Source organism: Hyaena hyaena, unplaced genomic scaffold, assembly GCF_003009895.1.
Source record: "Hyaena hyaena isolate Hyena2069 unplaced genomic scaffold, ASM300989v1 scaffold_56, whole genome shotgun sequence".
NCBI lineage: Eukaryota > Metazoa > Chordata > Mammalia > Carnivora > Hyaenidae > Hyaena > Hyaena hyaena.
In genome coordinates this window covers 2,559,578-2,585,123 of record NW_024080688.1, presented here as the reverse complement: position 1 = coordinate 2,585,123, position 25,546 = coordinate 2,559,578, and the positions used below count along the sequence as shown (strand labels likewise).

The 25,546-nt window shown below is 47.8% G+C and overlaps 1 protein-coding gene across 1 annotated transcript in view; it reads left to right on the top strand.

The window, feature by feature from the left end:
• SLC6A11 (solute carrier family 6 member 11) overlaps positions 1-25,546 on the top strand; it is a 134,669-nt gene that overhangs the window by 53,364 nt on the left and 55,759 nt on the right. The window contains exon 6 of the mRNA XM_039231416.1: positions 12,038-12,172. Coding sequence (XP_039087347.1) covers positions 12,038-12,172 — 135 coding nt within the window. The remainder of the gene's footprint in view (positions 1-12,037; positions 12,173-25,546) is intronic.

Sequence of the window (25,546 nt, the reverse complement as noted above, 5' to 3'; positions counted from 1 at the left end):
GGTGTTGTGTAGCTATTGGCTCATTTAACTCTCATCCTTAACCGTAAGAGGGAGGAACTGTTAACCATATTCTGTAGACTTAAGAACCCAAGGCTCAAAGGGATTGAGTTAATTGGCTGTATGATTATCCCCATTTTTTAGAAGAAAATATCAAGACCTAGAAAGATAATAAATTGCCAAAAGTCAGTCATGTACATAGAAAGTGCCAGAGGCTGGATTTGAGCTTGGTAATTCTGTGGTCAAGGTTGATCCCCTGTACTGCCCCCTGTGCTGTAGGCTAAGGAAGGAGCATTTCATGCTGATTTCTGAAAGATACACAGTGTCTGTGTGGCAGTTGCCTTGCATGGTGATCTCAAATTCTCACATCAACCTTTGAAATAGGTGTTATCTTCATTTCACACATGAAGAGGATGGAGGCTCAGGAAGACCTCAGAGAACTTCTAACCCAAAAGACCCAGTCTGGAAGGTTGGCAAGATTTTGTTAACTAGAAAAGGGGGAAAGGAGCATTCCAGGTGAAGAGAATGACAAAAGCAAAGGCTTTACACCCATGGAAGTGCAGGGTTTGTTTGGGGACCACAGGGAGATGTGTGAGATGAAGCTGGCCAGATTATAGGGGCACTTGAATTCCCTATGGGGCTGTGTAGGGGTTGAGTGCTGGTATCGGAGTCAGACAGATCTGAGCTTGAATCCTATTTTTTTTCTAGCTCTTTAACCATGGGCCAAATACTCAGCTTCTGGGTGCTTCACTTTCCACTTCTGTGAAAGGGGAATGATAATGGTTTTCATCTTATAGAACTGGGCAGCATAATAAGGAAGCATGTAGAATCAACAGTAAGTGTTAGTCCCATCTTTATTAGGGATCTCATGATTTTCCATTTCTCCTGAACAGAGCACTTTTCCCTCTTAATGTCTCTGTTCCAACCAACATGCCCCTGATTCATAAATAACAAAACCATGAGATCTCCACGTTGGAATAACTCATGAGTGTAGATAATCTTTATGGTCCCAAACATTGACAAGAAGAAAGAGTAACACCCTTCCGAAGATGTTTGGTTCCTTGCCCACCATGTATCAACCCATGAAGATGCCTTATTGATCTAATCTTTCTTTCATAACCCATCAGGGCTGGTCGTGGCATTTTGGAGTCAGAATCTGAGAAATCTTAGCAAGTTTCCCCCCATAAGCTGTACCTGATCCCCCAACAGCCACATACCCCTTAATGGGGAGCCCCCAATCTCCTTTCTTGCTAGGTTCCCAAAGCCTCACTAAGGTTGGCAATGCTTATTGTCATTGGCTTCTCCTCAAAGTCTGGCTCCCTGCTTTCATAGGGCAAGCTTTGTCCCTGTGATGACACAGCTGGGGCCCATCCCTCCCTTCACTGCAGACTTTCAGTCCCTTCTATTCTTTTAATTTGGAACTTTGGCCTTAGGGGTTTTATCCTGGAATAATTTCTTCTATTTCATCTAAGAACTGTTTGCACCCTGGCCCCTTCAGCAGCCACAACTATTGGCTGGAGTCAGGACTCCAGAGGATTCTCACCCATAATGGCCACTTTGGCTTACTCCTGATGCCCTCTAGCCTTCGTTTCAGAGTCTGGCTGCTACACCTCCTCACAGTGGCTATGTGCACGTCCCTTCTGTCCTAATGTTTTTCTTATCTTTGGTCCTGTTCACCTAGATTGTTCCAGCCAATGATTCACCACCTCTTTACACCACCTTTCTGCTGCCTCCACCTTGCTCTTCACTCCCATTGTTAATGAGAGAATGGGAAATTGTTAATGAGAAAATCCCTAAGGATTTTCAAGAGCCATTCTCCTCTCCCCAGAGACAGAGATGACTCCAGCCTCTCTGTTTACATTCTTGGACCCCCAGATATGTTCTTTTCTACTGGCCATCGCTACTCACTCACTGGGCTGGAGGGACATTGCTTATTGACCCAGTGATGGGCAGCAAAGGCAGTCACAGTTTTTCCAATTATTGAGCAGTGTCTGTGTGGCAGTTGCCTTGCATGGTGATCTCAAATTCTCACACCAACCTTTGAAATAGGTGTTATCTTCATTTCACACATGAAGAGGATGGAGGCTCAAGGAGACCTCAGAGACCTTCTAACCCATGTATGCACCTTTGTACTTGATGATGCGATCCACACCGAATTTAGCTACTCACCCTGTCAGACTCATTCTCAACTGTGACAGAGAAGGTTAAAACTGGTTTATTAGAAATGGTGATCTCTTTGACAGGTCTGTTCTAACTGCTCTTTTAATTTTACTGACTAGACCTTTCTGACTGTATTTGTTGCCATCCTGGTTGACTCCAGGTGTGGAAGGATGGCGGCTCTGAAGCATCCACCTTCAGGATTTTCAGGTCATCCTTGGAATCTTCTCTTCATCCTGAGTAGAAAGGAGTAGTGTGGATCATTTGGCGTAGTGCCTTAATTTAAGAAAAAATGATACAGACTTAGAGCAGCACAGGGCCTATCCAAGATCACAGAGGCAATCCATGGTTAGATATTTAGGTTGCATGTTGGACTTCTTACAGTGAAGACCTCAAAGAGCAGTAGTGGAAACAAGACCATTTATTTCTCTCCTACCATAACAGTGCAGGTATTAGCTGCCTGCTGTTGGGGACCCAGACTGTTTCTGTTCTGTTGCCATCTTTTTCTTCATTTCCTATTTTGTTAGAATGGCATTGCCCCCATTTCCGTGGTGTAAGATGTCTCGCTACTTGGTCTTCATTCCAGCCTGTGGGAAGGGCAAGAAGAGAAGACTGGGATACAGCTCTTCCCTTTAAAGACACAACCTGCAAGGTGTACATAGTGTAGTCACATGGCCACCCCTGGCTGCAAGGGAGTCTGGGAAATGTTACCTTTATTCTAGGCAGCCATGGATCCAGTCAAGAATTAGGAGTTTTGTTACTGCAGAAAAAGGTAAAGCGAAACTTGAAAGGGGGCTTGTGGTCTCTGCCATTGTGGTAGAGTGGAGACTAGAACTAATTCATCTCACCCTGCTTGCTGCCTCCCACTCTGACACTGTCCTTCTCAACCCAGATCTGGGACACTGCCCTGAACAGGGCTCCCGAGGCTGGCTGGTGATTTTACGCTCCACACATGGACCAACTTGCATAGATAATGATACACCCCATATCACTGCATAAAAACTATAACTTTAGCTTCCCATGGAAATATTTCTGCATTGCTGAAATACCGTTATCTCCTTGAATAGTGAATATCTTCACTATATTCTTATGAAAATATGACTCCTTCTACCTATTTAGAGTTTGACTGCTTAGAACTGAATGTTTTTTTCTTCATTTACTATTTCTGTTGGAATAGTCTAAGAATAAGGCCTCTAAAAAGGGTGGAAAGGCCAGATGTGTCCATGGTGACATCCCTTCTTCAGATCCACATTCTCCTAGCACCTTGTTTCGAGAGATCAGTAACATCCTAGGGGAGGTCACACAGACTATTTAGTGCCTGCTGTGGTGTTCCCACCTAGGAATTCAGGTAGTTTTCCCTCAAAAACCAGCTCTGGGGAAAATCTGTTGATATTAAAAACACCGATTCTCTAAGGACTGCAATCATACGTAATGGGCATATGTACTATACACGCAGAGGCAAGCCCAGCTAGAAGGGAAGTGGGGGAGGGCTAGACTAATATAATGTCTCCCACACTGGGGTAGTGGGTTATGATGAGTTCCTGCCAAAAGCAAAGAAAACTGGACCTTTGAAGTTAAGGACAGACAGAAGAAGAAGCAGGAGTTGGAAATAGGAAGGCATGTCTGGCCAGGTTTGTGGCATGGAGCACAGCTTCTATGGTGGAGAGAGCTGACTTCTGATCACTTATCGTTCTGTGACCTGGCACAAGCCACTTCTTTCTTTAATCTTCAAGTGTTTTTGTTTTTTGTTTGTTTATTTGTTTTTGTCTACAAAACGGGGACAGAACCTATTCAAGTGGTATTAGTTAGAGATAGTATAGGACACATCTTTGGCACCCAGCAGTGCTCAATTAACAGCAGCGTCTTCCAAGGCCCTGGGTAGCTGACTCTCAGAAGGTTCAGCCTGAATTAGTCTCAGGACCTTGGATAGCTCTACAAATCCTGGTCCTTTGAAAGGGTTGAGGTTAACTCTGGACTGTTCTAGAAAACACTGTGGTTCCTGGGAAGGACCCCAGTGATCATCCATCTGATCCATCCCCACAAATATGAGAAGTGTTTTTTCCTAATGGCAGTCCACAGGATGATTTTAGTGATACATGAACCTGGATTAAAGACCATCCAATCACATGATGAGATAATATTCCCTTTCCATGTTGCTTAAGGCAAAGCGTGCAGTTAGCTGCTTCATCTTTTAGCACCTCCTTGACACTTGCTACTCTTGCTTTTGAACAGAGAACACGGCTCAGACTCAGAGCCTTCGGCTATAATTTAATCATGTTTTATTTTTATTGCATTTAGTTTTGCACTTACCCTCTCTGTTTGTCGTTAGAGATAATGGTTTCCTGCTTATGGTGGTAATTCAGTTTTTCCATTGCAGATATTTATTAACCATAAGAGAGAATTTTGAATTATAGAAAATATTAAGGAAATAATACCAAGATATACATATATATGGCCAAAAAAGAAAAGGAAAAAATGGTATAAGAGTGATTGAAGCTTGGTTAGTTCATCCCTACCTCTTGTAGATGGTAAAATGCCAGCCCAGATAGGGTATGGGCTTGCTCAAGCCACTTATTATAGTGGATCTTCTGACCCTGTGGTTTTGTGTCTTTGCCTCACACCACCCTACTTTCCCAAAGCCTTTTGAACAAGGCTCAACTTCCCAATTGACCCCATTATCCTGGAAAACTTAGGGAGGGGCAGCCTTTCTGCAACTTTTGTCATGTTCTCAATGATCAGACAACCTCCCTGCTATGAAATAAGTAGCTGTGTCCTGGAAGTAGAGGGAAAATGCTCCACAATGCCAGTATTGGAATGCAAATGAGCAATTATAGTCGATTAAAACAGGATACAGTATAATTACCACCAAGCGTGCTAACCTTTTTATTCAAGAGGATTTGACCCGCTGAAAGGAAATTAAACAATAGTAAAAAAAAAAAAAAAAAAAACAGAAAACAAAAACACCTCTTCCTTAACCGAGGGATATGCTTGGGGCTGGAGCCTCACTTCAGGGGCCTCTGAGGTAGGACAGAAGAGACCCTCCTTCCCCCAGGCCCACCTCTCAGACCCTACCAGCCAGATTTGATGGTACCCTGTCACTGACTTACTGTGCCCATCACCAAACACTGCATAATTTAGCTAAATACCCGAACCCTGCTCGGCTCTTCTGGGAAAGCCTGTAGCCTCAGGCATCCTGAAAGCCATTGCTGAACTTTGCTACAAAGTACCTTGTACCTGCGCTTCCTGGCCCTCTGCATCTGGACTGATCTGTCTTTTAAAGCCAAATCTCTTGTTTCCTTATTTATAAACACTCCTCTTAAGATCAGATTCAATTTTCTGAATCCCATTTTATGGGGACCCAGTGTTTGCTACAAAGGAAGCACCCCATGGGGAGTCCTGCAGTCTAACCTCAGGGTCCCAGACCTCTCAGCCTGTTTGCTTGTTCATCCATCCACCAAATATTTATTGAGCTTGTTTTACGTACCTCGTGCTGTCCTGGGCCCCATGGATATAGCAGGGAAAATAAAAGACAGAACTCCCTTTCCTCAAGGAGCTTATGTTTTAGAAATCTTAAACTTACAAGGTGATAAAACAGCGGGTGGAGGGCAGCTAGAGGGAACCAGAGAGGCTGGCGGGACTGGGATGCGTGCGGGAGAGGGAGTCCGGGAGGGCGTGGTGCTTGAGCCTCTCCACAACAGGTGGGCTGAGGGCATGGCTTGCAGGTTTACGGGGTGGGTCCTGAGCTGAGACTCAGGTACAGTAGTCCCGGCCCCTTATTCATGGTTTCGCTTTCTGCGGTTTCAGTTCCTCACCAGAAGCAAACAGACATCCTCCTTCTGATGTCAGAAGGCCAATAGCAGCCTAAGGCTGATCAGAAGGTCAATAGCAGCCTAAGGCTTTGTCCCAAGTCTAAGTCATTTACCTCACTTCTCATGACACATGGGCACTTCATCATCTCCCAGCATCACAAGAGGGATACGTATAGTACAGTGAGGTATTTTGGGAGACTTTTACTGCAGTATATTATTATTATTGACCTAGTTTATTCTTAGTTAATGTTAATCTCTTACCATGCCTAATTTATTTTTTTTTAATTTTTGTAATGTTTTATTTATTTCTGAGAGAGAGAGAGAGACAGCATGAGCAGGGGAGGGTCAGAGAGAGAGGGAGACACAGAATCTGAAGTCAGGCTCCAGTCTCTGAGCTAACTGTCAGCACGGAGCCTGACGAGGCGCTCAAACCCACAAACCGTGAGATGATGACCTGAGCTGAAGTCAGACACTCAACCGACTGAGCCACCCAGGCGCCCCCTCGATGCCTAGTTTATAAATTAAACTCTGTCATAGGTGTCTGTACATATAGGAAAAAACGTAAATATACAGGCTTCAGTCCTACCTGTATGGAGTCTTGGAACATGATCCGCATGGAGAAGGGTGGGTGGGGGCTGCCGTACCTCAGACCCACCACTCTGGACCTCAGCTGCCCGATGTAGAAAGTAGGCAGGACAGTGATATCACACTGGGATGGCAGGCAGGGTCCCTGACATTGAGGAGTCCTCAGCCTTGTGGGGATTCAAACACACCTAGGACAAAAACCTGGCATTGGGTAGTACAGATAACAGAAGGCATGAAAAGATACAGCGATCTGAAGGAGCCTGGCGTCCTCCTCAAGGGTGAGGAAGCTGGCACAGCAGAGGACAGAGGTGTTGGGGGAAGGATGGAGACTGGAGAAGTCACACAGCAAGTCAGAGCAGAGCCAAGATTTGAACGCAGGGTCCTCTGAACCAAAGCCTAATCCTTTGCACTATACCCGACAACCTTGACTATGAGGTTGGGGAGGGCAGACTCCGAGTAAGTGGGAAGACACATGCTGAATTCATAGTTTTGAAACTTGGCTGCAGCGTGGACAGAGTGGTGCTGGTGCATGACCTAGAAGAAGGATAATGAGGGGCCTTGGTGATGGGGCTGAAGAAAGGGTGTAGTTTCAGAATATAGTTAGAGATCAAGCTAGTGGGTCCTGACACCACTGATTGAATGGGGAAGCAGCTGGGGAAAGAGGGAAGCAGGCTCCGGTTTGGTCACCTGGAGGACAGCCCAGGGGACAGTGTTCTCAGCCCATTTCCACCTCGTTGGCCAGTTCCGCATCTTCCACATCTTCCCTGCTGGACTCAGCCTCTCCCATTCCTGGTTATCCTCGGAGACCTAGCTGCAACTCCACTGTCAGAGCCCAAAGGCTGAGTCCATTCACAAAGAACCTTCCAGCCTGTCTCTCTAGCCTCCTTTTCCTGTTTCACACTGCTCCTTTGGGTGTCGTGACCCAGGAATCCCATTCAGGTATGCACATTCAGCAGTTCTTTCCTTGAGCACGAGATCTGGGTCTTGCCACTCTGGGCACAGGGACTACAGACCTGCAGGAAACTGAATGCATAAGTGAAAATTGGGCTAGATCAAGGGTAGCAGATAGTGGGTTTCTCCCCAGCTGCCTGGAGTACTGTGGAGGGTTCTGAATCTGTGTCTAGGCTTAGCTGCACAGAGTATTGTGATCGATTAGTGATGTCTGCCACGAGCACAGGATGATAGGGCAGTGTACGTGCCATTTATGTACAATCTCTTAATGACAAGATCTGTATCGTCTGGGCAGACTACAGCTGTACTCAGGAAAAATCAAAGATGGCGTCCAGATGGCTGGGATGGCTGAGGGCAGAAACAAATCAGAAGGCGGCCGTTAGGAGAACTGGAGCCAGTGTCCGATCCAGGCTGTCCTCAGCACTGCATTTCCAGCTTTCCTACCACTCTCCACTTGTGTCCATTACATAACGACGCCCCTCAACCACCTTTTGTTTGCACACAGGGGTTCTTCTAGCTAACGCCTGCCTGCCCGTGGTTTCCTTTTGGCAGCGTAAGTCATTGTCAGTACTGTGGTCTTTGAGCAGTCCATCTGAATATTTTATTTCCCTTAGTCTTATTTTTAAAAATGTAAAAATGGAGGTGTGGATACCAGTGGAGGGAAGGTAGTTCTCCTCAATGTAATGTAGAAGCAGAACATGCATTTAGAACTTTAAACAACGGAATTACTTCAAAATAGTTATTAGCTATTTAATAAGTCACGCTACAGTGATCATTGAGGAGCAGCCTACTGTATATGTTGCTGAGGGCACAGTGAGGGTACACTTGGCCAGGTTATAAGTGACCCCCTACATATGGGAGTGCTGATGCATAGGGGCACGTGTACCCCAATGTTCACAGCACTCTCAACAGCCGAATCGTGGAAAGAGCCTAAATGTCTATCAACTGACGAATGGATCAACGTGATGTGGTTTATATATACAATGGAATACTACATGGCAGTGAGAAAGAATGAAATCTGACCATTTGTAGCAACATGGATGGAACTTGAGGTTTCATGCTAAGTGACGCAAGTCAGGCAGAGAAAGATAGATACCATATGTTTTCACTCATATGTGGAACAGGAGAAACTTAACAGAAGACCGTGGGGGAGGGGAAAGGGAAAAAATAGTTAAGGAGAGGGAGGGAGACAAACCATAAGAGACTCTTAAATACTGAGAACAAACAGAGGGTTGATGGGGTTGAGGGAAAGGGGAAGGGGGGTGATGGGTGTGGAGGAAGGCACTTGTGGGGATGAGCACTGGATGTTGTGTGAAAACCAACTTGACAATAAACTCTTTTAAAAAATACATAAATAAATATTTATTTCAATATTTTTGAAAAAAAAATAAGTGACCCCTTAATGTAAACTCAAAAACAGACCAGGTGGAGGGATGCCTAGATGGCTCACTTGGTTGAGTATCCAACTCCAGTCTTAATTTTGGCTCAGGTCATCATCCCAGGGTCCTGGGATCCAGCCCCACATCAGGCTCCATGCTTAGCATGGAGATTCTCTCTCTCCCTCTGCCCCTCTACCCTTCTCTCTCTCTCTCTCTCTCTCTCAAAAAAAAAAAAAAAAAGACCACATGGAGTATAACTGACAAGCTTAGTCACATCAAGTTGGTCCCACAGAGTAAAGATAAAGTTCTATGATTTTAATTTGTTCTATTTTATATGATAACATTCTTTTCCTTGCATTTTATCAGCATTGGGGGTTAAGGTAGAAATATCATTCAGGGCCTGGGCATTCTGGATAATTAATCTTCTGCCATGCCACAGAGATTAAAGTGGAAATTATGCAATTAAAAGCAATAGATTTTAGCTTCCTCCTGTCTTTTCATAGACATAAGCTAGTTGACCATGGTGTGGGGGTCATTGTGAAGGAAGATAATCAAGAATTTATATGAAATGCTGACGATCCGTGATAGATTGTGCAAGGCTAAGGGAAATGGGAGCTTTTATACCATGATTAGCCATCTGGGCAGGAACCATCCACCCTACTGACTGCTGGCCTCTAAGTTCTGACTGTTAATATCGGCCGCTGGCTCTGATTCTTACATATCTGACTGCATTCACTTAGGTTACATTATATTTTACAGCAAGAGATTGTTTGAATTAACTGGTTGATATGTCAGTAGTGCCCATTGCTGGTTTGGAAACAGGGTGCTGAAAGGGCTGGGGCAGAGCTGTGAGTGAGGATGGGGCCAGCATTGTAGGTTAAGGCAACAATCCAGACGTGAGCGGGACCCAAAGACACCTCTCTGCTGGTTCTTTTTTCTTGTTTTTGAGGACTGGGTTTAAATCCCTGATTTGTCACTTACCAACTGAAGGACTTACATTTGCATTTATGCTGTTTGTAGGTTAAGCCCAAAGAAGCAATACTTTTTTTTTTTTTATTATTTTTTGTCATGTTCCTGACCCTTAAGTCCCTCTAATGCATATACGACCATTCTTCAATGAACTAATAGCACAGTTAACACAAGAATCACTGTGTGTCCTACCACATATAGTGTCTCTATTTCAGCTTTTATAAGATGTTAATTTATATGATAATTGGGGCGCCTGGGTGACTCGGTCAGTTAAGTGTCGACTTCAGCTCAGGTCATGATCTCACGGTTCGTGGGTTCGAGCCCCATGTCGGGCTCTGTGCTGACAGCTCAGAGCCTGGAGCCTGTTTCAGATTCTGACTCCCTCTCTCTCTGACCTTCACTGCTCACGCTGTCTCTATTGCTTTCTCAAAAAAAAAATATATATATATATATATATGATAATATATATATCATGATAATATATAATACAAGCAAAGTTCAAGAGGAAGTGCTGTATACATGTAACTGTTTCTATTGTCATGTGTAAAGTGGATGGCATTTAGGAAGATTTTATTGTCTTCTTCCCTCTGTCCCCATTTCCCGTGTCCTGAATTCCTATTTATCCGTTATGGTCTAATACCTGGATCACCTCCTTAGAGAAGCTCTCCCCGATTGCCCCTGTGATTAATCTGTGCTCCTCCATCCTTTACACTCCCCTTATTACATAATACGTTAATTATCTACTTACCTACATGTCTGTCTTTTCTACCAGTGGGGAGGCCTCGTGAAGCAGAAACTTCCATTTGAGACTCATTTACATATTCCAGGGTCTAGCTCAGTGCTTGGTACATGTAAGTGAGTAAGTGCAAAAGCTGAGTAAAGGACTGGACCACCGGTGAAAGAAACCCTGAGTTGGAAAGGGTTTTAACGAGAAGAATTAAGACCGTACAGCACAGGTACTTTACCAGGGCCGTCTAAGTCTCTGAGCCATCCTAAAGCTGGTACACATATCTGTGTCTGTGCACCTTTGCGGGAAGAGAGGAGAGTCTGTAGCTGTTCTCAGGTTCTCAGAGGTGTCCATGGTCCCCAAATGTTGACAAGTTGCGGGTATAAACAGATGGAATAGGCAGGCCCCACAGAGAGGACATGACGAAGCGATTGCAGAAGAGAATGTGCCAAAGGAGGAAAAATCAGACCCGGAGGAGACACCGCGTCCCGCATGGACCTCCAGGAGAGATTGTGGCCCCAGGACAGGAACTCCTGGAGTCTTGAGGGCATTGCTGTTTGCTTATAAGTGGCACTTGTGTGAGGAAACCCAGGCAACATTCTGTTTCTTGCACAGAATCTGTGGCTGAAAGGGCTGCCCAGGTTCGTTGGGTCCAATCACCTGCCTCCAGCAACACCAAGCTGAAATGATCCCAGGCAAACACTGGGTCTTTCTTGCCCCAAATAGCTTCCCTCCCCTTCTCCCCTGCACTTTTCCTTCCTTCCTTCCTTCCTTCCTTCCTTCCTTCCTTCCTTCCTTCCTTCCTTCCTTCGGGCATGTGAGTGGGAGAGGGGCAGAGAGAGAGGAAGAAAGAGAGAATCCCAAGCAGGTTCCACGCCATCAGCTTAGCGCCCAGTGCAGGGCTCGATCTCACAAACCCCGAGATCATGACCCGAGTCGAAGTCAAGAGTCAGACACTCAACCGACTGGGCTACCCAGGTGCCCCTCCCCTGCACCTTTCTATTCTGTCCTTGGCTGTTAAAACTTGATTACCATTAAGAGCCATCTTTTTCAGAAATGTGTGTCATGGTCCATTCGTGAATCGTGACCTGAATTTAGAGGGTCATGACCAGCCTCATAAAAACATAAAGTAGAATATGATAGAAAATATTGAGTGCATCACACATGTAAGAGTGAGTATTTTGTGGAGCATCCTGTTTCAGCTCAATGTGTGTGGGTTGTGGTCACAAATGATTGAAAAGCACCGATCTCAAGCATCACCATAGGCATTCGCTAGCTGCTCACTGAAAGACCAGACCCCTGAGTGGACGGTGGTGAGGGATGAGGCAGGAGAGAAGCCACACTGGGGGTTCCTTGTACTGCTGCACTGGGAAGTCCCCTGCTCCTGGCTGGAAGTGAGGGGCCTGCCACGTTGCCCACCACCATCACCCCTTCTTGATTCTTTCCTCTCCTCCCCTGGGCAGGTTGTATACGTCACCGCAACATTTCCCTATATCATGCTTCTGATCCTCCTGATCCGAGGGATCACCTTGCCCGGGGCCTCCGAAGGCATCAAGTTCTACCTGTATCCTGACCTCTCCCGGCTCTCCGACCCACAGGTAAAGTTGCTTGCTCCGTGTCCAGTTGCCCTTCACCCCTGGGGCGCCCTCTGCAGGCCTCTGCTGCCAGCCACGGGGGCTCAGCAGCTGGCTGAGCATGTAGAAGCCTGTGGACCCCTTCTCACAATAATCATTTTCCATGCATAAATTAAATGCCTAGGAAATCCAATATATTGAAATACAACCACCAAAACATTAATAAAAGACAGATTCGTGATGTGGTAATAATATACGTGCTTGTTTATCAATATATCAAAGAGAAAGATCCCACAACAGGTCCAGTGATTTTTGTGGTTTCAAGGTCATGATGAACATAAATGATGTTTGGAGATATCGATACCGTGATACAAAAGTATCTGCGATTTCTCCTGCTAACAATTCTGTAGTTTGTTGTCTACATTCATAATTGAAGAAATGCTAAATTTGTTAGAGGTAAGTGAAAATAGAAACTTTTTCCTCCCGCCCAAGGTCACAGATCCCCACAAGCCATGCATCTCCGTGAGAGCAGCTGGGTGGGTCTCTGTTAGGGATGGATTTTCCTTGTGGGTGTAGCTCCCAGAAAGAGAATAATTGGTGAAAACTGGCTCTACCTGTTAGCTGTCTCCAGTAAGGCATTGGTTGTTCTGAACTTTGGATAGTGACTGTTTATACCTGAGCTTTTCGATGTGGGCAGTGGCGCTGTGCCTGGCTGTGTGTGAGACCAGAGAGGAAAACGAACACCTTGCGGGCTAAGAGGTGCCCAACTGCCTGTTAGAAACTCGTGGGAACTTTTGAAAAATCCCCATTCCCAGAGCATAACCCAGACCAATTCAATTAAATTTTGGGGGGTGGGCCCTGGCTATCAGTACCTTCTAAAGGCCCCCAGGCAATTCCAGGGTGTCATAGAATGTGCTCAAAGACACGTGGTGGATGAGGAGACATCCATCTTTTTTACCGAGGTGTAGTTGATATACAATGTTATATTAGTTTCAGGTGTACAGCACAGTGATTCAGGATTTTTATACATTACAAAGTGATCACCATGATAAATCTAGTGGTCACCATACACAGTTGCTATGTATTATCAACTCTATTCCATATGGTGTACATTGTATCCCTGTGCCTTATTTATTTTATAACTATAAGTTTGTACCTTTTAATCCCCTTCCTCTATTTTGCCTACCCCCATCCCAGCAACAAGATACAGATTGTTCTCTGTATCTAAGAATCTGTTTCTGTTTTAAATTTTTTTAGATTCCACATATCAGTGAAATCATACAGTATTTGTCTTTCTCTGACTTATTTCACTTAGCATAATACACCCAGGTCCATCCATGTTGTTGCAAATAGCAAGATTTCATTCTTCTTTATGACCGAATAATATTCCATTGTATCTGTATACCATTTTTTCTTTATCCATTCGTCAGTCAGTGGGCGCTTGGGCTGCTTTTATAATTTGGCTATTGTAAATAATGCCATGAGGAACATAGAGACACCCATTTTTCTATTAAAACAAACATAGATAGATCACACATTAGAATGTAGAATCTGCATTTGTAGCAGATAAGCCTGCGAGCAACTCCAAACCTGCAGTCTGTGGCTTCCAGCCACCCCTGTTCGTAGACCGTGGTGGAAAGGTTTATGGAGGGTGAGCTATCGCAGCTCGGGCGGAGCTCATCACACACTAAGGTCCGAGCCGGAGTGGCAACGCGGGCTCGTTTCCATCTCACTTTGCTGCGCTGTGAGGGGCCCCCGAGGCTCAGGACGGTACCGGGCACCTGATGGCACATCCTGAATCACAGGCAGAATCCCTAGGAGGAAGCAAATTAGCTCCTGACTGTTAGCCTCACCAGCTCCAGCCCCTGATGGCAAAGGCTCTGTTGGAGAATCGGCTTTGGAAAACGTATTTCCAGAATCACTGGTCTGTGCCTTTTCCTCAAAGCCACAAATTCTTGGCCCCGTAAAGACTTCCTATTCTTCCCTCTGCTCACAGCCTGCCTTACCCTGTTCCTCAAAGTCTATTAGGAAGGAGAGCCTGGGTATCACCCACGTTTTCCAAACCTAACTGATCGTCAGAACACCTTGGAACATGGTAGGAGTGCAGTTTCAGGGGTTGTGAGATGCCACCTGCCTATCTTTATTATTAGGAAGCTGCAGAGGAGATGCCGATAATCAGAAAAGTTTGGGAAAACCCAGCCAACACCTACGACCATAGAGCCCTCACTACACATACACACATGCACACCACAAACTCACACCCACACACAGAGTAGAGGTGAAGCCGGACACCTCACCGTTCACACCGTCTGCCTCATTATCCCAGCTTCCTGCCATCTCCTACCTCTAAGGCCTGGGCTCCCAGGCCAGCACTCACCTGCAAGGCTGCTCTGTGCAATAGCCGCTGGGAGTCGTGGTAGGCACCTTGGGCCAGTGCTCAGCACCTGGCTTTCCTCGGCCTCTGCTCATGATCCCAAGCGACCTTGGACATGTTCCTTCTCTTCTTCTGCTTCTGGGCCTTGGTTTTCCCACTAATGCAAGAAAAGGTTGGTTTCATTCAGCAGGTTCAAAGTGGATTCAGAGATTTCTTCATTTTCCATGAACGTGGGTTGACTAAGAGACTTACAAGCCACATCCAGCCCTTGCCCATTTCTGTAAATAAAGTCTTATTGGAACACTGCCTTGTTACTTATTTTCCCCATATTGTTGTGGCCACTCAGGCATAACTCAGAGGCAGAGATGGGAGGCTGAGGCAGAAACCGTATGGCCCCCTGTGTCCGGGGTCCCAGGATACCCCCCCCCCACACACACACGTTGGGTGATTCACTAGAGGGGCTCAGAGGACTCAGAGCAGTCATACTCTTTAAGACGGCTTACTTCCATCACCAGCGAGAGAAAAACACATAACATCAAGTCTGGAGGAATCCACGCACGGCTTCGCACAGCCTCCTGCTGGAGGAGCCACACAGAACGCGTTCCTTCTTGTGGCATCAAAATGCAGAAACGTGGGCAGTATTTCTCCCTAGAGGAGACCGGTCAGGACTCGGCTTCTTAATGGGGAAGTTTTATTAAGTGCACAGGTACTTTCTGGCCATGTGATCAGCCCCATGGTCTCCAGAATTCCAGACCTTCAGAAGGAAAGCAGGTGCTCTCCGTAAACTGCATTGCTTGTACAGATAGTCCAGGCAGGCTGGCACCGCAGAATTCAGTGCCCCTGGCATACAGAATGACTCTGTGACTTAGTACCGGGGGCACCTTCGCTACATTCCCAGATATCAGCCAAGAGCCTAGACCTGCTGTGGTAGCTCTTTGCCGCATACCTGCAAAACCTAAAATATTTGCTCTTTGGCCTTTTCTAGAGAAAGGTGCTAACTTTGAGCTGCAGAACCCTCGAGTGTCTCTAAGGGGAAACTTGTTGGCCTCTGATCTCCATTTGACTCTCCCACTCCATCCATGTCACTCTCTACCTCTGCTGCCACCAGCCTGGTCCAGATACCACCATCTCCCACTTGACAGTAGCCTCCTAACTGGTCTCCCAGAAATGTCCCTTAACCCCTTGGCCCCGTAGGCCTCTCTGAATCAGCAGCAGAGTGATCTGTTTGAAATATAAATCTGACAGGCACCTCTTTGCTTAAATCCCTTGTGGGGTTCCCTGTGGTCTTTGGAATAAGATCCACATGATAGGGCCTCCTAGGGCTTCCTTGAGCTGCCTCCTTACTGTATTCCCATCATTCTTCCCCTCTCTCAGCTCATTCCAGATGCTGGCCTTCTTTCTGCCTCAGGGCCTTTGCGCATGTTGCTTCTCTGCCGAGAACGCTCCCTCTTTCCTCCCTAGACCCTCCTTCCACACCTTGCCCAACATCCACTCATCCTTAGGACTCAGTTTAAACATCACTTTTTCAGGTGAGTCTTTCCCAACTGCCAAGCATGCACCTCTAGTATTTCATACTTATTTTCCAAAGCACTTACCATGTTTGCAGGGAGATACATATGTGTGTGTGTGTGTGTATGTATGTATTACCTGTGTCATTTGTTTAATGTCCATTCATTTGCTTAGCAGATATTTACTAAGTGCCTACTCTGTATCAGAGATTATTATAGATATCAGGGATATAGCATGGACATTGGACAAAAATAATGATCCTTTCCCCATGGAGTTTATGTGCCAAAGAAGAAAGCAGTAAGCAGAACAAAAAATAAAATATGCAGTCCATTAAATGGTGACAGGAAGTCACAGAGACCAAGTATGGAGTTGCAAGAGGAGTGCTTGGGAGAGCGTGGCCAGGACTTCCTCCCAGAAAAGGCAGCTCGGAAGCAAGGTCTGTGTCTGTTTTGCTCCCCACCGTATCTCCATCCCTAGCTAGCTCAGTGCCTGCTACATAATAGGTGCTCAATAAACGTTTGCCGAATGACTATAAGAGCCAAAGCTATTGGAGATTTTTTTTTAAATGTTTTATTTATTTCTAGGAGAGAGAGAGACAGCGTGAGCAGGGGAGGGGCAGAGAGAGAGGGAGTCACAGACCGAAACAGGCTCCAGGCTCTGAGCTGGCAATCAGCACAAAGCCCGACGCGGGGCTCGAACCCACGAACCGCGAGATCATGACCTAAGCGAAAGTCGGACGCTTAACCGACTAAGCCACCCAGGCGCCCCAATTGGAGATTTTTGAAGAAAAATTGCATTGCTTTAGCTAAACATTTAAAAACCTCCAGCTCACCAGATCTGTGAGTTGTAATATTTTTTTATCCCCCTTGTGTGAGCATGCCCACCAAAAGCAACAGAGATAGTTAACCATCTGGGGTAGAGGCAAGGATAGTGACCACCAGAGTGAAGGATAAACAAAACTCCACATAACTGGTATTTTTGGAAGCAGGGGTGTGATGCAGGAAGGGCCCAATGTGGCTGAAAGGAGAGGTGGGAATAGCCCCGAGCTGGCTTCTGTCTGCTCCAGGGGCTGAAAGGCTGGTGGTGGGGTGTATGGTAACTGGGAATCTGTGGAGGAGTCTTGACAAACCCTCAAACTTCGGAGGCTGGCACATCTCACAGCTTTGTCTCGGCGTGCTCAGGCAAGGCGGCCTGCGAGTGGGACCGTACAATCACAGTAGCCCAGCTAGAATGTCCACTCAGTAGACGGATCCAGGTCAGAGGGGCTGATCTCCTTGTCTGTGGCCACACAGCAGCTCGGTAGCCCCATTAGGACATAGAGCCCAGGGTTTCTGGGTTCTGGGCAAGAGACCAGAAATGAAGGAAGGTGAGACCTGAAGAAGAAAATAACAGACCCACACCGTGCAGTTCTCCGTGTTCCCGTTTGTGCACACACACCCCAGGCCACGAACCGCCAGGAAGGCCCTGGCTGGAACTGCCTCTCTCCCGTGGTGGTTGGTGTAGCAGGGCCCCTTCCTCTTCCCTGGAATGAGGGTCACACGCTGTGGTTGCCTGCCCCATCCCGTGGCTGTGAAGGTGAAGTGCAATGACCCAGTTGGCAAAGGAATGTTTTTTTCTTTTTACAGTTAAGTATTTCAATGTGCATTAGGGAAAAAAAAAAAAAAAAAAAAGCCTGGGACAGCGATCAACCGTATTAAAACCGTGACTGCATAGTTATTACTAGAACGAAGCTGTATCTGTGTACGCTTCTCACACACACATTTACACACAGGTATGTGGTAAGGAGCAAAGTTAACTTAGAAGCAGCTATTAAATAAGTACTAGAATGAACGTGGACCTGGCAGGCACAGTACAGGGTGAAGATGGGGTGCTGAGGTTCGGCGGGAGAATCACCCTACAGTCGTGTTAGGGCTTCAGGTAGCCACACGGTCCTGCTCAAGACAGCTGAGGCATGGCTCCCCACCCAGAGAAAGTAGGTCAGGAGAGCTGTCGGCTGGAAATACTTCATCAGCAGATCAGAAAAAGGCTCAGTCCCCTGGTACTTTTCTCCTTTTATCGAGTCCTCGTTCCGAGTAATGAACCTGACTTAGTTTCCCATTTGTGCTCCAGAACGCACCCGGAAGACGAACTCCCGGAAAGGCCTGGCCGTCCGGCTCGTCTGGGGGTGTGAACACCCTGGTTCCGCAGGGTCCGTCTAAAGGCTGCAGTGTTCAGGCTTCCCGCGGCTACGAGGGAGTCAGGCCGGTCAGGGGACAGCCTGCACGACACATTCAGAGCTCCAGCCACTCCCAGAGTGTGGCACCAGGGCCACCAGGGGCTGGAATAAGCCCTTACTGGGAGCCCTCCCCCGGCTGGCAACTCCACAGGAACCGCAACGGTCCTGTGTACCACCCGCATGTCACCAGAGCCCGGCAAAGCTGGTCCTTAGTTTATCCCCTGACACCTACTGCATGCCTACCTCTGCCAGGCAGTCAGGGTATCAATGAATAAGAGCACTCCCTGCCTGGATGGGCCCCCCTCCCTGGAAGAAGGAAGAGGCTGGAGGAGAGCAGAGCTGGGCCTCCTTCCTTTGGTCTGTTGGGAAGAACGTGCCCCTTGTTCTTGGCGATGGTCATTGTGCCAACGCCTGCGAATAACCCCTGCCCTTTCGTACCAGGGCAGATCTAAAGGGGCTGTGTCAGTGCCGGCACTTTCCCTCTTTTGCTCCCTGGGGGCTTACGTGGCTGGGGACCTCACGGGAGGGCTGATCGCTGACGCTCCAGGCGCTATGTGGAGCCCCCCCCCAGCTTGCCCCTCTCTCCTGCAGCCGGAAGAGCCGGCCCTGCCCCAGTAACAACTGTGGGCCTTGCATGCGATCGTCACAGCTTTACTTCCCTCAACACGTGTTTGGAGTTTGGTGAAGTCTGGGGCCCGGGGTGGGCGGCGGTGCCTGCACAGGTCAGCGGGGGGAGGACAGGCAGTGAGCCCTCGGGGTGCCTTCTACCCCTCAGGAAACTCTTGCTTCCTGCATCCCGTATCCTGGCCAGAGTGACTGGGAGGTGGGGCCTGTCCCTGCTCCAGGCTCTCCATCAATTCCAGACTTGGGCTCCAGCTCCCCTTGCCTGCTGCTTATGTGGGGTTCACACATGCCCGTGTGCTGTGTCATTTACATTTCCAAAGGGACACAGGGCTCCTGACTGGTGCAGAGCTCTGGACTCCAGCTCCCAGGGCCTTAAACAAGGGAAAACTCCTTCTGAGGGGCCCTCTGGGCTTGTGTGGCATTCTGCACGAAGACTTACTGAGTGTTGATCTGGACAGGCAGGCGCATTCACGCTGGCCCCCTCCTCTTGTCTCCCCAGCCGGTGAGGCAGGAGAACTCCAAAAAGCACGTAAAGAAAACTCAGCAGTCGGGAGCCTGGGAGCCAAGAACACCTTCCTCACGGGGTAACTGTGAGTCAGGACGGAGAGCGCAGAAGTCACCTGAAGTTCTAAAGGGCTGTGGGACCCTGGTGTTGCAGTCCGTGAGGGCTTCCTGACCACCTTGTGTAAAACCGTGCTCTCCACCCTGCACAACCTGTCTCCCCCCAGCTTCGGTTTTCACCCTGACACTTGACAGCATCTAAGAAACCTTTCATTTTGTGTCACCTCTACTCCACTCACCAGCATGTGCGCTCCAGGAGGGCAGAGGACTGATCTGTCACATTCGCTGCTAGATCTCCTGCCCTTGCCAACATTAAGAGCTCAGTAAACACTTTTAGGCAGGCAGGCAGGCAGGAAGGAAGGAAGGAAGGAAGGAAGAGAGGGGAGGAGGAAAGAAGGAAGGAAAGAATTGAAGGAAGGAAGACAGGAAGGACGGACAGTTTTAGGAGGAACCTAAGTGGCTCTGTTACAGTGACCTAGCGTGGACTGCAGTCGTGGCTAAGCTCTCCAGAGTCAGGAGGTTTAGTGCATTGGAATCTGGTATCTAGGAGAGGACATTGGAGTCACTCTGTTGCTACTGACCAGCTTGGTGGCCTTCAGGCTGTCCCTTTACCTCTCAGAACTCAGGGTTCTCACCTGTCTGTCGGGGTTAGAATATCCACCACAAAGCGCCGTCATAAAGCAAGTTTGCACGTGAATGCAAAAGCACTGCTAATTCTCATTTTCGGTGCCCAGCGCAGGGCCTGGCATGCAGTAGGGCCCCAGGGACACGGGTGGTGGTCTTCATCTGCCTCCATGTCGCCGGGCTCTGGGCAGGAGGAGTCAGAGCTCCACAGACCTGGAGGGAGGCTTTGAACTCGGAACCGAGTGCCTTCATTGTGAATCCAGCAAATTAAGTTTCTCATCAAGAGCTTGAAGGCAGCTCGCCTTCTTTGTCCCCTGGCAATTTGCATTCTGTGGTCTCTCATAACTTTCTAAACATCTATTTGCCTTCACTGTCAGCCCTGTGTTCTCTCTGAAATCTGAAGTGCTTCCACTCCATTTTTCCCCCCTCAAATTTTCATTTTCTGTCTTTTCAGTCTTTGGGGAATGGAGGGGCGCTTGCAGGAAATCACATTTTCCCTGCCCCAGATTCCTGCCACTCTCACTCTTCATTGTGTTTCGAGTGTGTGTTTTCAGGGCGAGAACAGAAAGGCCTGTCGCGGATCCAGATTGCGGGGCCTGCTTTCCCAGGGTGAGCACACGCTCCCCAAGTCAGCTTCTTCTCTGCAGGGAGCTGGAGCCGGCGGCTCCGGCGCCCCAAGTCCTGGAGGTGGGGTAGAAGGAGGCCCGAACAGTGAGAGCCCCTCAGGACCCTGGATAGTTCCTTCACCCGCCCACCCCACAAGGACCCTCGCCTACAACCTCACCTGCTGAGCCTCATGGACTTGCCCGTGGATTCGCTGCCACCTGGTGGCAGGGCACTCTGGCTCCAGACAGGGACCCAAGGAAACCTGAGCTTCTTTGCTGCGGGACTTTCAAACCGCAATGTAGATAATGACATTGACTTAGAGATGTTGGATCTGTTTTTGAAAATATTGCAGATCTCACGGAATGTGAAGGCTACTACTCCCTGGGACCGAAAATCAACCAAGGTTTCCTTTTGGTATATTTGATCTGGGGCTAGAGGGTCCCTGTTCTACCAGCATTCATTTGTTGTCTACTCGCTACCAGGTACTGGGGATGCAGAATCAGACAACACATGATTCTTGTCTTCAAGGAGACGACAGTGTGTCGGGAGACACACATAATTAGGTCAGTGATAACAGCAGTGAAGAAAGGGGTCCTAGGGCTGGAACTCACCTAACACAGGGGTGCTTCCAGTCACTGGGTCAATGCTCCCAGAATTAGAGACACGATACTGGCTGCACACACACACTGAAAGAAAGGTAGTCAGCATTGCCTCCTTCTTGACTCCTTGAAATTCCTTAAGAGTCACTGGTCTGTGGAATCAGAATTCCTGTATATCCCCCTGAGATTCTGTGCATCGCTGGGGCTCCTCATTAAATTCTTTCAGCCACAGGCTTACTCAGGGGGAAGTTTTGTGAATTTTAGTTCTCAGCTGGTTCAGTAGCACCTTATTAATCTGCAGTCTCAGTGGCTGATGTGATGCTTGGGTACACGTACAAGCAGTGATACTAGTTATCATTTCTTTTTTTAATGTTTGTTTATTTTTGAGAGAGAGAGCGAGCAGGGAGGAGCAGACAGAGAGGGAGACAGAGAATTCCAAGCAGGCTCCGTGCCTGACGCAGGACTCAAACTCCCAAACTGTGAGATCGTGACCTGAGCCGCAATCAAGAGTCAGACGCTCAACCGATTGAGCCACCCAGACGCCCTGCTGGTTATTGTTTCTTGATGGCTGATTCTATGACAGGTACTATACTTCACAAACTTGTCATTTAATTTATCCTATTCACTCGATCAGCAAATAGTTGTTGATAATTATTATTTTCTAGACCCAGGCACTAAATGCTACATATAAGGACCTTAAATTCTTATGACCTGTAAGACAGGACCTAAGGTCTTCTTTCCATCAGAAAGGCTCTCTCTTGTGGGACATGAGGGTTTTAAAACCTGTGTCCTAAAGGGTTTTTGAAGGAGGGAACTGAGACCCTGAGAGGTTGGGCCACTTCCCTTGTGCTTATAGAGATAGCTCTTGAACCCAGGTGAGTCTCACTTGGTCAAGTAAAGGATGCGGTGCTGAAACCCTTTGTCACATCTGACTTTTCTGGCCTTCCTCTTACTCTGCAGCCCTGGGCTAGCAACCCTGGCTCTGGCATCTTTGAGCATCCCACACCTTCCTGACTACTTTGCAAGAATCCTAGAATCTCAGCATCAGGTGGGTCTAGTCCCTCCCTGGTGCAGGAGCCTCCTCCCCAGTAACCTGGTCAGTTTCGGATTGGTCCCTCCTATGACAAGGAAACCCTTCCCCTCCACTTTGGAACACTCCCTGCTCATCTGGTTCCTGATGTTGAGACATTCATTCATTCTTTGTTTCATTTGCTTGTTCCTTCTTGATTCATCTGCCCTAATTTGTGGCCCACTTTGAAAATATCTTCCAGGGTTCGACATGCTCATTTAAGTGCAGCTTAGACAACTGAGGCACAAACCAGCCTCCTCTGGGCTAAGAGCCTCCAAGATGGGCTCCCTGCCCCTTACCACAATTTCCTTCCTCACCAAACAGACTGAGGGAGCTTTGAAAAAGGAATCCTGGATTATGTAACCTCCTGGCATTGTTCTTTAAATGTGTTTTGCTTTAATTCTTTGCATATGTTTATTCTCACATCTTTTTTTCCCTAGTTCATGAATCATATTTTCCTGTTTCTGTGCATGTCTGGTAGTTTTGATTGAATACTGTGGATTGTAGTTGAATATTGCAGATACTATACTGTAGATGCTCTGAATTCTGTTATCTTCCTCTGAAGAGTGTCGACTTTTATTTGAATAGGTATTTCAATTATGGACTGACACCTTAAACTTAATGTAGACTCAACTTTATGTTTTCTTATTGCGGGTATGTGGAAATCCCAAGCTGTTTCTTAAGACCCTTGAACTTAACAGGACTCAGTGGGCCTTCATTGGTTCTAAGCTCTGTCTCCTCTGTAGAGCTCATCAGGGCTGTGCTTCAGGCTTTGTTAGGATGGGTCTAGAAGAGTTCTTACTCTAGAGCAGTGGTGTTCAGCCAGGGAAATTTTGCATCCCAGGAGACATAAGGCAATGTTTGGAAAACAGATGCTGCTAAACATCCTACATTGCACAGGAAAGCCACCCAAACAAAGAGCTATGGGGCCCATAATGCCACGGTGGAGAAACCTTGCCTGGAGGCCTGGTTCTTGCTCCTAAAGGGAGCTCATTCTGTGCCTCAGCCAGGTGCCAAGGGTGAATACTTGGGTGTTGACCAGATCTGTCCACTCTTTTTTTTTTTTTTAATATTTTATTTATTTCTAGGAGAGAGAGAGAGAGAGAGCGTGAGCAGAGGAGGGTCAGAGAGAGTGGGAGTCACAGACTGAAACAGGCTCCAGGCTCCAAGCTGGCAGTCAGCACAGAGCCCGACGCGGGGCTCGAACCCATGAACCGCGAGATCATGACCTAAGCGAAAGTCGGACCCTTAACCAACTAAGCCACCCAGGCACCCCAGATCTGTCCACTCTTGTAGGCAGTTCCCTCACCCTGCTCTTCTTTCAGCAGTGACCAACCTCTAGCATCTCTGTTCCACTCTCAGCCCCTGGTAGAACTGTCTGGCCGTGGGTGGGCTCACGCTGGGCATTTACAGCTCAGCCCACAGCCACAGCCTCATGGACATCTGGGGCCCTGCTCTGTACAGCTCCCCCTTTCTGGTGCCCCACACTATAGATCATAACTATTTCAGTCCCACACCCTGGCCCTGCCTCCTTGGCCCAGTGAGAATATGTATTCTGCTCGGACTCTAGCCTTTTCTGCTGTGGTCAAGAAATTGTCCCCAGGTAGAGGGCTGGGGAAAACCCCCTCGGAGGTTTGCATCTCTCAGGGATAGCAGTCTTGCCCTGCATATTATCCACTGCCTGAAGCAGTTGCCTCCACTATTGTGGCTGCTTTGCTAGCTGCTTATGGCAGGAGGGCTAGTCTGATACCAGGTCATGACCAGATACAGAGGTCAACCCCCCACCAGCTTCCCCTTGCACTAGGATTAAAATCCAGACTGCTCACCGTGACCGTCTGTGGTCTGGTCCCATCTCCCACATGGCCTTGGGCATCCTAGACTCTTTCCTACCGTCCACCTTGCCTGTCGGGATCAGTGTTCCCTTGGACAACCCCATGGCCTGCTCCTTCTTGTCCTGTAAGCCTTAGCTCCAAGGTCAGGTTGCTTCTGAGCAGCTGAGCTCAAACACCTACACTAAAACCCATGACTTCAACCAAACCCCTGTTTTCTTTTATTCACAGCCCTGATGGCTGTCGGAAGCAATCCCATGTGTTTGTTGATGTGCTCACTATTAGCCTCCTCAGTTAGTGTAGCTCCATGGAAGCAAAGAACTTGCTGTCTTGTGCACTGTAGACTTCCCAGCACCTGTCGTAGAGTCTGCCCATGTTAGACTCTCAGTCACTACTGGATGGGTGGGCGGGGGGATGCCATATGGTGGTTTAGATAAAGGACTGCAGACACTCAGAGGAGAGCAAAACTATTTCCAGTTGCACATCCTTTGGGAGACTTTTTGAAACAGGTAGCCTTCGACTTGATCTTTGAAGGGTAGGGAAAAGAAGGCTGTTTGGAGATAAGCAAATACCAGAAGTAGGGAAGTCAGCGTATATGAAGGGAGTGGGCAGTAACTCGCTGTCGCTCTAGAACAGCTGTTCCTTCAGGGAATCATAGGAAATATGAGGGAGACAGCAGGCTGAGTCCCCTTTACGGGGAACCTTTGGTGCCAGCCCAGAGAGTTTAAGACTTCATTCAGTGGCCAGGAGGGAGCTGTTGAAAGTTTCTGGGCAAGAAGTTGATGGGCATAACAAAGCTGTAACTTCGAAGACTGCTCAGACTGGAGGGGCTCCGTAGACTTTGGCAGCAGAGTTTTAGAGTCAGACAGAACCTCATATGAATGCCTGCCTCTCGTTCACCACACTGTGTGACCTAAGCAGGCACTCACCCTCTCTGGCCTCAGTTTCCCCTCTTACGTGCCTCAACATCCAACCTTTTACTAATGTGCACCCCTTGTAGACGTGGTAAGCTTAGATGAAACAGCAGTGTGGACTTCCCCAGGGGCAGAAAAAGAGAAAGAAGAGAGTAAGTTTGGAGGTGAGGAAAGAAGTAGACACGTATCAGATGACCTTGATTTTGGAGGGGCGGGGGCAGGGCAAAGCAAGGAAGAAGTCTGTCTGCCGAGGACGGTGGAGGCTTTGCCATGTCATAGGGGACCCGAGGGACAGCGCTCCAGCTGTGACATTGCAGGTTTGTGGGCAGATGGAGCTGGGGTTAGTGCCATTGTTTGAGTTCATGTGGCTACTTCTGGAAGCCCAAGATGCCCCGCAGGGAAGGGAGACATGGGACTCATTTCAAAGAGATGTCAGTGAACGCTGAAGGTGTGCCTGCTGTCTGCCAGGCCTGA